Source organism: Rousettus aegyptiacus, unplaced genomic scaffold (genome assembly GCF_014176215.1).
Source record: "Rousettus aegyptiacus isolate mRouAeg1 unplaced genomic scaffold, mRouAeg1.p scaffold_m13_p_8, whole genome shotgun sequence".
Lineage (NCBI taxonomy): Eukaryota > Metazoa > Chordata > Mammalia > Chiroptera > Pteropodidae > Rousettus > Rousettus aegyptiacus.
The window spans coordinates 8,776,819-8,791,361 of record NW_023416311.1 but is presented as its reverse complement, the minus strand read 5'-3'; the positions used below and the strand labels follow the sequence as shown (position 1 = coordinate 8,791,361).

The window sequence follows — 14,543 nt, the reverse complement described above, 5'->3', positions numbered from 1 at the left end:
GTTTACTCATCTGTAAAATGGGAGAACATTTGCCTCTTCAGACCTCTGAGGCTTCCGGGACCTACAACGCCAGACCAGAGAGTGGTCATGGCTAACAGTGCTCTGTTTATTTCTTTGACTCATGAATGGTCAAGATTTTTGAGAAACTGAGAAAAAGCCTGGACCAGTGATGCTCTTTTTGGATGTCCTCTGTCAGACGCAATTTTCTCGATTGATGAAAATGAGTAGTGTGGTACTATTTATTTCTTCAGCCTTGACACCCACTTAGAGCCAGGTGGCTCTTCTGCTAACAATAGGGTGCCACTATAAAGATGTGGGAGGATTGGGACCCCCAGTGTAAGGGGAAGAGAGCGAGGATGACGATGCCCAAGACCCTCAGCCTCTTTTCCATCCATCGGTTCCCCAGGTGCCCCGGAGCTTGGTAAGAATGCAGAATCGGGCCCACTGAGCCCAAATCTTCATTTTAACAAGACCCTAGGTGATTCGTATGCTAATTGCAATTGAGAAGCCCCTCTCAGTTCCATTTTCAAGATAAACTCAGTCCCAGGAACAAAGCAGAAAGGGACTGAAGAAACCCACGCCTAAGAAAGCAGAGACCCCTACGAGCCCTTGAGAAGCCCCATCAGGACTGGCTAACAGCGGATGAAGCATCAGGGCGAAAACTGATGTTCTTCTATAGAATGCTCCTGAAGCAATGTTAGTACCATCATCCTTCAGACTCTGGCTTCTTGCTTCAAATGACAGCACGTCCTCCTCCACAGACATCTGAGCCTTGGGAAGGGTAGGTTTTTGGACTGTTGGGATGTCTGAGTAGATGCCGATTGCTAAGTCCTCACAACTTCTATTCAAAGGTCAACATAACAGAAGTTTGAGTGTGGAAGCAAATAAAAGAACAGACTTCCCTTCGGTGGTCACCGCAGTTTTTCCTCTTGTTTCTGTTCTTTATTTCTTTTTAAAGAGACATTCTGACTTAAGAAGCTAGATATATGCTCAATCTGCAAAATGAAAGCGAACCCCCAGAGAGACCTCAGCGGGCCCCTGGCTGCACAGCCCTGGCTGGGCTCTGCATGGGGTCCTCACCTTTCTCCCCAGGACATAGCTACAGGCCGAGCCCTGCTGCCGCTGGACCCATGGACCAGATTCCTTAGCTAAAGACCCAGAATTTTCAAAAGAAATGGGAGCCCTAAAGAGCTGAAAGCAGGACTCAAGCAAAAACTCGTACACACATGATCATAGCACCCTTTACAACGATCAAAAGGTGGAACCAGCCAACGCGTCTGTCAGCTGGTGAGTGGACGAACAAAATGTGGTCCATCCGTACGATGGAATGTTATTCAGTCACGCGAATAATGGGAGAACATGCGTGAACCTCAAAAACATCAGGCAGAGTGAACAGAGCCAAACTCAAAGCACGGATGTTGTACGACTCCGCTTATCGGAGGTACCTGGAATAAGGAAATCGATCGAGATAGGAAGCGGAATAGAGCCTACCAGGGGCCGACGGAGGACGGAATGGGGAGTTATCATCTAATGTACACAGGGTGCCCGTTGGGAATGATCAGGAAAGTTCTGGAGATGGACGGCACGTGATGGTTACACGACAGTGTGAATGTACTTAATGCCACTGAACGGTACCCTCGACGATGGTTAAAACGGTAAATTTTATGTTTATGTTATGCATAACTTACCCATAATTTTAAAATATGGGATGAGAAGGAATGAATGCGTACTGCGACATGAATAAACCTTGAAAATATTCTGCTAAGTGAAAAAAAACGCCGGACACAAAAGGCCACATATTGTATGAATCCATTCATACGAAATGTCCGGAATTGGCAAATCCATAGGGACAGGAAGCAGATCTGTGGTTGCCGGGGGCTGGGGGGACGGGGCGGGGAGGAGAATGGGAACTGACCGGTTAATGGCTACGGAACTTCCTTTTGGGACTGAATAGTGGTGATGGTTCCAGACCACTGCGACTGTACTGAGTGCCGTTGAACTGTTCACCTTAAAAATGGTTAAGATGGTCAGTTTTACATTATGCGTTTTACCACGTTTTAACAGAAAGAGAAAAGAAACGGGAGAAAGAGAGACACTGCTTTCACTGGCTCTCGTGTGTGTGTGTGTGTGTGTGTGTGTGTGCGTGTGCGCGTGTGTGTGTTGGTAAGGAGAAGGTCCGGGGTGCAAGTTCAGACACAGCAATTGTCAGCTGCCCAGATTCAAACCCCGGCTCCCCCACCGAGGACCTCTGTGGCCTTGCGCAAGCGACTTAGCCTCTCTGCGTGTGTCCTACTTGCCACATTTGTAAAACGGGATGATGAGTCAGGGCTGCCGCAGTGCACTCTGCCAGGGGCACCAAGCAATCCGTGGGAGTTGCGTTCCCCGGAGTGGAGCAGCGCACACCTGTGTGGCCATGGACACTGGGGACGGTATCGACTGTGTGAAGTTGTTGGGGATGTTACGTGAGAACAGTAGTGCATGTCAAGGGCGTAGGAGGATACTGCCTGGTGGGCAGCGAGGGTTCCACACATGCCAGCTATGCTCAGGAATAACCGTGAATTGGTGCCGGGGAGGGATCACTCCACCCCTTTTGTATAAGGCGGCACTTCACTTACGAATCCCCCGGTATCTTGGTAAAATGCAGGTTCTGATTCGGGAGGTCTGGGGGCCCTGAGAGTCTGCACTGTCATGAACACCCAGGAAATGCCAGTGCCGCTGGTCCAGCCACCACCCTCAGAGTAGCTGGGGAGAGAAGAAAGCTGTCACACGCTGTATGGGTGTCCCAGCGCTGCTGTGACGAAACACCACGACTGGGTGTCTCAGTCTACGGCCAGGTCACCCTGAACAAGCCCGATCCCGTCTGATCTCGGAAGCTAAGCAGGGTCTGGCCTGGTTAGTACTTGGATGGGAGACCACCCAGGAAGATGAGGTGCTATAGGTGTGAAAAATTAATTAATTAATTAATTAATTAATTAATAAGGGATTGTAAGCTGGCAAGGTCCTTGCAATTTGTGAAGTCAACCAAGGCTTGCCTTGCCATAAATAAATAAATACATACATTCATACATACAGTATTTTCTCTCTCATGGTCAGGCCAGGAGTCCAAAATTATAGCATTGATTTCTTTGGGGGCCTGTGAGGGTGAATCTGTCCCAGGCGTCTCTCCTTGCTTCTGATGGACATCCGGCAACTCTAGCGTGCCTTGGCTTGTAGCCGCATCATTCTCGTCTGGGCCTCTGTGACCACATGGCCTCCACTCCTGTCTTCCCCTGGCTATCTTTTTATAAGGACGTCAGTCAGATTGGAGTAAGGACCCACCGTATTCCAGTATGACCTAATCTTAACTAATTTATCTACAAAGATCCCTTTTCCAAATGATGTCACATTTTGGGGTACTGGAGGTTAGGACTTCGGCATATCTTTTTGGGGGGTGGTTACACGTCAACCCATAACACCTGCTATGGACAAACAAAATCAGTGAGGTAAGAAGGGTACAGAGAGCCATTCTCCAGATGAGGACAGGGATGTTCAGAAAGGTGACCTGCCCAGAGTCGGAGCAAAGAAATGATTACGCAGGTGACATTGCTGGAATCAGGCAGACGCGCCGCCCTGGAGGGAACTGTCTGCCCGAGAAAGGGTTGTCTTTTCTAGTTTGCATGAAGTTACTCTATGGGCAGGCTAGCAGCTCCTGTAACAGGCAAACCAACACCAGAACCAACACAGTGACTCCCAAATCTATGACCAAGAAGTGACAGTCAACCCTGCTTGAGGGACTTTTTAGCCCTACAGCCAGAGAGCTGACACAAGAGACAGATCCAGACTGTGGCTTCTAAACTCCATTCTCCAAAGCAGCCAGGGCACCCTGGAGAAAAGGCCATTCCGGGAACAGTTGGAGAAATGTACACAATGAGGCTGGGGTGTAGACACCCTCCCTGGTGACAAGGAGGCTGCCAAAGACTACCAGAGGTCAGAAAGACTCAGAAGCCAGTTGTAAGAGGCTCACACTGGCCAAAGGTGAGACAGTTTGAGTAGCACTAAGAATATGTCTTAATCCATGAGTCATGTGATACTTTAAAATGAAGTCATTACTTGGAAACAGAAAAGCAAAGGGTAATAATCAAGCATCTATTATGCTTTTTCTCTATAAAGTGTATCTTGACATGACTAAATATTTGAAGACGGAGAGATTCTAGGTTACTTCAGCTCACTAATGAAGACTGAATGATAGAATTAGAACACTACCACACCGTAACCCCCAATGAATTCAAGGGTAGCACCTGAACACAAGCAGGCATTGGCAGCCTCCTGATGGAAGAACACGCCAGAACCACCCAGCTCAGCTCTGAGTGTGAGATACAAACGTTTGTTGTCTGAAAACACTGTTTGGGGGTAATTTGTTATGCAGCAGTAGCTAATTAATACAGGCTCTAATGTTCAAGGGTTTTAACTCTGTATAACCCACGTTATGGTTTGCCAGGTGGTTTCCAAGGGCAGGGAGGAGAAGATCAGGTTCCTCCAAGAATGCAGGTGGTAAAATGAAGGGTCCCAGGCTTATCTGAAGATTTGTGTATGTGTTTGTGTGTGTGGGGGGGATGGTGTGGGGGCGTGGATCAGAAGGCAGCTGCAGTTAACTCTCACCTTTTTTTAAAGAGGAGACTTGGAGTTATTAACTGAGAGAGAAAAAATGCAGGGAGGCCAAGGACTGACTTTCCAGGAGGCTGGAGTGTAAGGGGCGGGTGGCACCTCGAGGAGACCGAAGAAGGTAAGGAACCTGGATTCTGGCTTGTTTTCACCCGTGCTCTGAGTGGGGTATTTTTTGTTTGTTTGTGATGTGTTTTGTTTTGCATTGGAAGTACAAAGTAGAATCCACCCATTATATGCTTTTGTTTCTGAAGAGCTGTTAGATTCTACTAGGAAGTGGGCAGGTTTGAAAGCATCATAGTAGCTCTTGTGTGAACTTAGGTGTGTTACCTGGCTCTTGAGAGCTTTGGTTTCCCTATCTACGAAATGGAGAGGATCCTGTCTTTCCTTGCATTTTTATTTTTGCGCACTTTAATGTGTCTGGAATCAGGACGCGCCCACTAATGGCTGCAAATAAGGTATTTATTCCCCACCCCGAGAGCTATAACTGAACCAGCGTACTTTAAAATGATAGCATTTTAGAAATGAAGAGCCCAATGTATGGGTTATTAAATGAGAGGACTGAGAAAACCACATTAATTCATTCGGCAAATACCGATCCCTACCACAACCTGGCCTGTGGGAGCCCCGGTTAAACTGGTGTCTTTACTCTTTATAACAGTCTGTGACATTTTAAAAATATATACACATTTGTGCTTTCTGGCAACAAAAGAGTGTTCCAGACCCAGCTGGACTGGTTTTTGCTTCAAGACTTGGAACTGGCTCTTCTCTAAGGAGCCCTGGGTTCCTTGGGTGGTGAAAAGAATCGAAGACCAAAATTTGGAGACTGGGTTGCAGGTAACAGGTGGTGGAGGGCAAAAATAAAAAGTGTCACTTGTGCGCCACCTTTAGTAGTGACAGAGTTTGAAAAAAATTGTCCTATTAGAACACAGCATCATTTCTACATCATTTCTACAGTATTTCTGCCCTAAATCACAACCTGGATCTAATCATAAGAAACATCAGACAGACCCGAGTTCAGATACACGCCTCAAAATAGCTGGTCTCCACATCTGAGCACTGCCCATGCCATGAAGAGAAAGGCTGACAACTCTTCCAGAATGACCACAGGCAATGGGTGAGGCTGGACTGGATCCTGAACTGGGAAAAAGGACACTAGAATATGGACTGTCGGTTAAGATAAACTTCTCAGCTTTGGTCAATATATTCTACTTATATAAGAGAATGTTCTGTCTTAGCATACACATTGAAGTATTTAGGGGTACGGCAGCCTGCTGTGTGCAGTTCACTCTCAGAAAACAAATATAGACACAAGGTGTTAACAACTGGAGAGTCGAGGTAAAGGATGTCAGTTTTTTGTACTATTCTTGCTATTTTCCAGTCAGTCTGAAATTATTTCGAAGTAGCCTATGGCCACGCCACCCTGAACAAGCCCGATCCCGTCTGATCTCAGAAGCTAAGCAGGGTCGGGCCTGGTTAGTACTTGGATTGGAGGCCACTGAGGAAGACCAGGTGCTGTAGGTATGAAAAATAAAAAATAAAAATATTGTAAGCTGAAAAGGTCCTTGCGATCTGTGAGGTCAACCAAGGGTTGCCTCACCATAAAAAGAAAAAAAAAAAGAAAAAAAAGAAAAAAAAAGAAAAAAAGGAATTATTTTCAAGTAAAAAGTCTTTTTCAAGTCCGTTTAAGGGCATTGATCAAAATGTTATTTTCTGACTTAACATATTTTGTTGCTGTACTTTATGATTCTTTCATCTGGGATTTTGTCATCACCAAAACTCCCCAACATGCTGAAAGCAGAAAATTTTGTAATTGCCATATATGTGTATTTATTGTCTGTAAGTGAATCTGGTATTCAAAACAATGACTAATGCTGAAATTGAAACTAGTTTAAATGGTCCGAAGACACAGAATTAAGTTTATATAACCAACCTGTAAACATCTGAAATCAATTTTCAAAATCGTTTAAGAAATATGCGAATTTAATAAATTGAGCTTAAAGCAGTGACAACCACATTTACTGAGCACCTATTATTTACCAGGCATGGTGCTAGGTCCAGGCCAAGGGCGGTGAACAAAATGGACCACGTCCTGCCCTCATGCACATCACCAGTGTCTGGGGGGAGACAGAGAAGCAAACAGGTAATTTCAACTCAGTGTGGAAAGTATTAATGGCATGAGCAGAGTCACGATCAAAATTCTCAACAACGGACACGGCGTGGCCACCGTGCAGTCAGAATGGATAACGGTGCAGGGTCCCATCGGCTGCCCTTGCTGTTCCAGGAGTTAACTCTTTAATTATGGGAGCGGGGCAGGGCATCCATGAGGCTCTTGGCTATTTACCGACATGTTAAGAAACCTCAGATGTGGACACAACAGCGTTGTCAGGCCTCGGGGTCATCACAGGGGTTGTGGGGGCGGAGGAGGGCGTACCCAAGTCAGAGGAGAGGATGCTTTTTAGCAGTAATGCGGATTCAGATCTAAAGGACATGAGGTTTCTTTGGGGCAGGGAGGGGCGGGGGCGGATGAAAATATTCTGGAATTAGATGACAGTAGTTGCGTGACTTTGTGAATATACTGACAACCACCGAGTTGAAACTTCACAGGGGTAGGTGTTCGATTAAAAATAAATGAATTTTTAAAAATATTTTGAGATCTAAAGGACAAATTTAGGCAGCAGAGAGCAAAATGTGTATACAAAGGCCGGGGGATGAGTGGGAACAGGAGGCCTCAGGGTTAAGTGGCCTTGGATGGCGCAACAGCCTGACCCGCAAGGCTGGGCCCTTGTGGACAGGTTCTTCCGTCACCTGGTGGCAGCTTCAAGAACTTTGGGGCAGAAAACCTCAGCATTAGAGAAGAATTCCAACTCAAAGCTTCTTGCACCCCCGAAAAGTGTAGAAATGCTACTGCTGGAGTCACGTTTACTCCCCACTGTCCTCGAGGTGTGGGGGTAGGGGGCTGCCAACTTGGGCGCTTATAGGGCCGAGCTGGGCTGGTAAAGAAGTCCACGGGTTGGATGAGGGTTGCAGCCCACCCAGAAGGAGCAGTTCCCACGACTCTACTCAGCCCACCCTTCCAGACTCCAGCAGCTTCTCAAAAGAAGTCAGCGATCCAGATTTAAAAACAAACAAAAAAATGATTTAATTGCATATTACTAAGTGGAAAAAAAAAAAAAAAGCCAGTCTGAAAAGGCTGCATCTATGCGAGTCCAGCTATGAAACACTCTTAAAGAGGCCCAACTAGGGAAATAGTACATCGTGGTTGCCTGGGGTTAGGGAGGGAGTGAATAGGCCAGAGCACCTGCTCTGCAGGATACTGTAATGATGGAGACACGCCATCACATTTGTCCAAACACCAAGAGTGAACGCTCACGTAAACTACGGACTTTGGACGATAATGATGTGTCACAGTGTAGGTTCACTGATCACAGAGAATGTTGTCATGTGGTGGCGGACGCAGATAATGGAGGGGGCTCTGTGTGAGAGAGGCGGGCAAGAAGGTATCATGGGAAACCCCTTCTCCTTCATTTTGCTATGAACCCAAAACCGCTTAAAAAAGAAAGTCTGAGAAAGAAAAAGATCAAAATAATACAATGAAAATTTTTTTGTCGATGTCACATAAAATGAACCATTTTAAAGTGAACGATTCAGTGGCATTTAGTATTTTCACATGGTTTTTCCAAAATGTTTCCAAAATAAAGCCCCGTACCCATCTGTCAGTTTCTCCCCATTTTTCCTTCCCTGCAGCCCCTGGTGACCACCAATCTACCTGATGTCTTGGTGGCTCATCTCCTCTAAGCAGTCAAATTTCTACTGTGACCTGTTCTAATTTTTTTAATTTGAATTCGCATTCATTTAAAATACCTCTCCCATCTAAGAGTATATCTGAGGCTTGGAGTTATTCAGCTGGCTGTCCCTTTGCAATTTCTTATTTTACAGTTTAAAATCCAGGGCAGAGATACATCTGTATTGAGATGCAGTGAAAATGTGAGGCTCCATTAACATGATGTGTGGCTTTCTAAGTCATTCTGGAAGCCTCTTTGTTCCTGTATTGAGTGAGAAGTGATGCACTGGCCGTCCAAGGCTGGGCCCCTGTGAAGATTTCTTTCCGGGTGGGAAAAGGCCAGCCCCGGGGCTTTTCCCCTTAGATTCCAACCCAAACTTAAGTTGATTTTTACTAAGGAAATGTCATGAGCATTACTTGCCAAAATATACAGCTAAACCTTGTGTCAACACCTACCCCAAGCCAGTGAAAGTGAAATATATACACACACCCCCTACTGTGAGCATTCCCTACTAATCCAGAAATGGACAGCTTGGAAAAACATTCCAGGTCACTCAGAGCACAACGGGAACCTTTCACACCCATCTTAACACCTATTGAGTCAGCATCTTCAAGGATAGAAAACCCGAAGTTTTATTACCCCTGGGAGTGCTGATAAAGTTGAGATCTCTTGCAGGCCCCAACGCCTGCATCTGGCACCCACTTCCATCTGTCTCTGATCTCAGAAGTCCCAGACCTGTAGCTGGCAGAATATGGACAAAGGTCAATATAGGCCAAGTTCCCACGTGTGTCCCCAGAGTCTAGCCACGAGCATCTTTCACTCTAGTCCTTTCGTTGGCTTCCTCAAAGATCTTGCTGCTTCCATTCTTGCCCTACAGGGCACATGGCAATTGCAGGCAACTTTCTCAGGTGTCAACCAGATAATACCTGTCCCCTGCTCAGATCTTTCCAAAGATTGCCCAGGAAAAGCAGACAAAACTCCAAATTCCTCATTGGAATCTTGAAAGCCACTCACATCACATCCTTTCACTCACTAATCTCCAACTGTGCTTCCTCCTCCCACTCTCCCAGCTTCCATACCCCGGCCTGGTTCCCACAAGCCCTGGACTTTACCTCGCCTCAGGGCCTTTGCTCTTGCTGGTTTTTCTGCCAGAACTCCCTTCCTGCGGGCCTTCCCATGCCTGGCTCCTCCTCCACATTTGGGTCTCAGTCCAAATGTACCTCCTCAGGCCTCCTCTGAGCCCTCATGATCTAAAGAAGCCCCTTACCCTGCACCCCTTTTTCTCACATGCCTTCGTGGTTACCACTCTCTGATTTTACTTTGTCCAGATATATCTTATACGTGTTCACTGTCTTCTCCCTAATTAAAATGTCAGTTCCATGAGGGCAGGAACCAGACCTATCTGATTTTCCTGTGTCCCCTAGAACAGTGTTTGGCACACAAAGGTCCTTGAGCATTCTCGTTGATTTAACGGATGAATGAGTTAGTGAAAGATTAAACCAGTGGTTCTCAAAGGGGAGCTGATCTGCACCCCCACTCAGCAATGTCTGGGAACACTTTTGGTTGGCATGACCAGCCAGGGCTGCCACTGGCATCTAGTGGGTAGAGGCCAGGGATGCTGCTAAACATCCTACAATGCACAGGTCAGCTCTTGCAACAAAAAACATCCAGCCCCAGACATTGATTGCATCAAACCCTAGATTAATGATTGCGTGAGTGAAATCTCCAGGTCCGTGCAGTCAAACTGCCCAATGTTAAGCATCAAGGAACCTGACCAACATCCCCTTCCGGTCACCAACTTCCTTGATTATGTGGGTCACAGTTCAGCAGAAATCTCTGTTCAGTGTTTTGATTGTTGGGATGGCTTATGCAACCAATTTCATGTTAACAAGAACTATAAAGGGAAGTTAAGCTCCTATAGATGTAAGGAGTTAATTTCAAAATACGTAATTCCGTGTCTCAATCAAAGAGAACTGAAATTTGTCTAGTTCCCTGATTCTGCGGATTATTTTCTTGGTAATCATGGACCTTACTTAAAATTAAATAGCTCTTGGTGAGACCTGCTTACGTGTCATATTTCTATATTTTTAAAATAGATTTAAGAGTGGGAAGGGGCAGTATGACTTGTTCCCCAAAGTCACTGGGAACAGGGGGACCCCAGAAGGCAAGAGTTCCTCACTTAACTGAGGCAAACAGATTTCCTGGAATAACAACAAAGAAAAAACAAAATTCTTTTTCTCTTCACTGTACTGGAGCCTGGCGTGTGTGTGTGTGCGGCAATTAGACATGTGCCTATTTTGATTTCTGAGACTAATGGGTGGCGACGAAGGCACCCTCTGTACCATCGCCTGCCCCCCTCTCCTTCCTTGCCCTCTTTCCCACCAGCTTTGCTGGGGTCACTGTCAAACACAAACCCAGAGGTGTCAGGAATGCTCCGACTTCCTTCAAATGCAAATCTAACTTACCCAAACCCAACCCCCAGATGGAGAACAAGAGAGAAATCTAAGTCAGGGTTCTCAACCAGGGGCACTTTTGCTCCTGAGGACATCTGGTCATGTCTAGAGTCACAACTGGTGGAGGGAGGGAGCAGGGGAGAGCAGTGATACTGGCATCTTGTGGGTGGAGACCAGGGATGCTGCTAAAATCCTACAGTGCACGAGACAGCCCCACAAGAAAGAATGATCCAGCCCCGAATATCAGCAATGGTGCTGATGTTGAGAAAGCTTGCTCTAAATAGCAGGAGCAATTCTGCACTCTCATTGACACAAAGGAAATGTAAAGTGCTCCCCGGAGTAAGCATCGGATGGAAGCCCAAGAAACGCTGTTCCCCAGAGCGGAGCTTGTCCCCATGAGCGTCATCTCCTAAGCACAGTGCACTATGAGACGCAGAACTCAAGAGCAGAATCTAAGGGTTCAAATCCCCACCCTGCCACCTAATTAATAGCTGTGTGACAGTGGGCAAGTCACTCAACTCTCTCTTTCCTTCAATGTCTTTAACCTTGAAACTGATAAAAATCATGATTTCTACTTCATAGGTTTGTAATACAGAGTAAACAAATCACTGTAGTGATTTAGTCCTCTTCACACAACTCTATGATGGAGCTAATATCATCTTCATTTTACAAAAAAAAAAAAAAAAAAAAAATGGGGGACTCAGAAGGTGCCCTGACTTGTTTAAGGTCATTGTGAGTAAAGGGTCAACCTCAGGCCAGCCCGGGAATGACCTCGGTGGACGGGCCCCTGGGTTGGAGGAACTGTGAGCTGGCGAGCAGGCTGCGGATCTCGAATCATAGAAAAGGTGTGCAGGAAGTAGAGGCTGAAGCTCTTGCCCCGGCAGCCCAACGTGGCCCATGTAGGTGACAGGGCACAAGGAACGGTGTGCGGGGCTAGTGGCTGGATCTCCCGATGAGATGAAGACGCTGTGTCGCTGTCCTGTACCCTTCTTAAGGGCCAAGTGAGATTCTGATCATGTCTCCGCCCTGCGCAAATCCCAGCTCTAGAACTGCACTGTCTACCACGGTAGCCGCATGTGCCTATTTAAAATTAAAAATGCAAATTCCTGCCACATATCAAGTGCTCAGCAACCAATATGGCTACCATACTGGACAGCACAAATACAGTACTTCCCCATCCTCATCGAAAGTTCTAGCGGACATCGCACCTCTACAACTCCACTTCAGGGTGCGGCCCCAGCCTCTGCCCAAACTACTCCCCAGTCAACCACGCTCAACTCCCTAAACTCGCCACTGCTGTGAGCCTTTGCATGTGACACCCTCCCTCCTTCCCTGCTTAGCTGACTCCTAAGTGAGGTCTCGGCTCAGCCCTCACTTCCTCCCCTGATCCAGATAAAGTGCCCAAGCTTTTGCCTATCACAACATGTAAAAAACACTGAGTCCTAATCACCATGGGCACACTTACACCCTGTACCCCCAAACCAATGGCATTCTTGGGGTACATTTGCTAGTGTCAGCTGGAGTGCTACTGGCAAGTGGTGGGTAGAGGCCAGGGATGCTGCTAAACATTCTACGATGCAGCGGCAGCAAGAAGTACTTGGCCCAGAATGTCAGCAGCGCCGAGGCCGACCAGCCCTGCTCTAGACTGGGCAACTCCATAAAGGCGGGGGTGTGTCCTTATAGCCCACCTCCCCCTCCACCAGCCCAGAGTCGGGCATACAGGAGGTGCTCAATAAAAATCGAACGTATGAGTTTAGATGTTCTATGCGATCCTTTCCCCAGGATTCCGATTCTCTTACAGTGTCTTTCCTTAAAGACAATCATGGGTCATTAGGCTGAATAATGGCCCCCCAACAATGTCCAGGCCCTAATCTCCGGAACCTGTGAATGTTACTGCATATGGCAAAAGGGACTTTACAGATGTGATTGAGGATCTTGAGATGGGAAGATCATCCCAGGTTATCCTGGTGGGCTCTAAATGCAATCACAAGTAACCCTATCAGAAGGCAGAGGAAGGTTTCATGCGGAAGAAAACAGAGCAGAGAGAGAGATCTGAAGATGCTACATTGCTGGCCTTGAGGATGCAGGAAGGGACTCCAAGCCAGGAGCCACCAGAACATGGAAACGTCAAGAAACAGATTTTTCCCCTAGAGCCTCCAGAGGGAGCGTGGACCTGTTGACACCTTGGTTTCAGCCCCGTGAAACTGCTTTTGGACTCGTAGCCTCCAGAACTGTGAGAGAAGACATTTTTGTTGTCTTAAGCCAACACGTTTATGGCAGTTTGTTACAGTGGCCCTAGGAAACAAATACTGTCCTTCCATTCTGGGGTTCATTGGATATGGATCAGAGAATTTTCTTTTTAATGACATTTAGGTGCCAGGCCCTCCCATGCTGGCTTTGATGGCTGGAAGGAGAGATTGGACAGAAGCGGGTGAGTGAATGTGGGTGAGAATGTGGGTGTTTCTAGATATGGCAGTTGCTTGGGTCATCGGCAATCATGTTTATGGGTTATTCTTCCCACCTTAGTCTTTCCACTTTTGGGGATGCCAAAGGTCTCAGGCAGGCAAGCGACTTGACCCAGGACACTGTCTGGCTAGCTAAATCTGAAGCAGAGATTAGAATAAAAATTCCAACCTTTGTCCACCTCTCCGGCCTCCTGCTAAGCCCTTTCTCCTCTCCCACCACCTTCCAGACACAGAGGCCTTTCTTTGACTTTCTAACACGACCTTGGGCCCTTTGCACCTGCTGGTCCTTCCTCAGGGGTCTCCCATGACTGGGGACGCTCCTGGTTCAGGTCTCACGCTCAAGCTTCACCTCCTCAGAGAGGCCCTCCCTGACTGCACTGAGGCAAGCAGGTTTCTCCAGTTACTTTCTCTTTCATCACCCTGTTGATTTCCTCCCAGCTCTTCTCACACTGCTAATTATCTTGTTACCAGCTTTGTTTGACAGTTCGGTATTAGTCTAGTCCCCTCCCACTCCCACTGCAAGCTCCAGGAGGGCAGGGACCTTGTCTGATCTGTCCAGGGTGTGTCCCTAGTCCATGCCTGGCAAACATTAGGTGCTCAATACATTCTGAATGAATGAATGAATGAGTGAATGTGAATGAATGAGTTTGCAGCTTTGGGGGATGTTTGCCCAAAGCCAGTCCCAACCTACCTGATCTTGGCTTTCCGAAAGGCCAGCTCCTCTTCGTTGCCAAAGTCCAGGGACACGTCCTCGGTATCGTCCACCAGGGCCTGAGGGGGCACCGAAGGCGAGTGGCAGGCCGCCCGCGAAACACAGTCCCACCCCTACCCCCTCTGCAGGCGTGGCCCCACCCCTGCGGCTGTGACTCGAGTGCCTTCTCCACACTCCATGCCATTTGCGGTCCAGCCCAGGCCCAGGCCCCGGGCTCCCGCATCTCGTCTCCCCGTTTCTCCCAGCGCTCCCCGCAGGCTCCTCCCGTCCCTGCCACCATCCTTCCACGCCTAGCGTACCTCCACCCTCCCCACACACCCCCTCCCAGCCTTACCTGCTTCATCCTCCCCAGAGTCCGCCTGGAGCCCAGCCCTCAAACTCTAGCTCCGCCTCTCGCCACTGAAGGGCTAGGATGCCTGGTGGGCCCCGGAGGCGGCGGGCGAGGTGGGGTCGGAGCCTGCGCCCCGCGGTGCCGCCTGAGAGCAGG

At 47.7% G+C, this 14,543-nt stretch overlaps 1 protein-coding gene and 2 pseudogenes across 2 annotated transcripts in view; 2 read left to right on the top strand and 1 right to left on the bottom strand.

Moving 5' to 3' along the window:
• The window catches only part of TVP23A (trans-golgi network vesicle protein 23 homolog A), a 24,036-nt gene extending 9,493 nt beyond the window's left edge, over positions 1-14,543 (bottom strand). For both annotated transcript variants that reach the window (XM_016159673.2, XM_016159674.2), the window contains exons 1-2: positions 14,391-14,543; positions 14,036-14,115 (exon numbers count right to left, since the gene is read on the bottom strand). In XM_016159673.2, coding sequence (XP_016015159.2) covers positions 14,036-14,115; positions 14,391-14,399 — 89 coding nt within the window. In that variant the 5' untranslated portion in view covers positions 14,400-14,543. The remainder of the gene's footprint in view (positions 1-14,035; positions 14,116-14,390) is intronic.
• LOC118607510 lies at positions 2,823-2,941 on the top strand (annotated as a pseudogene).
• On the top strand, positions 6,047-6,165 carry LOC118607327 (annotated as a pseudogene).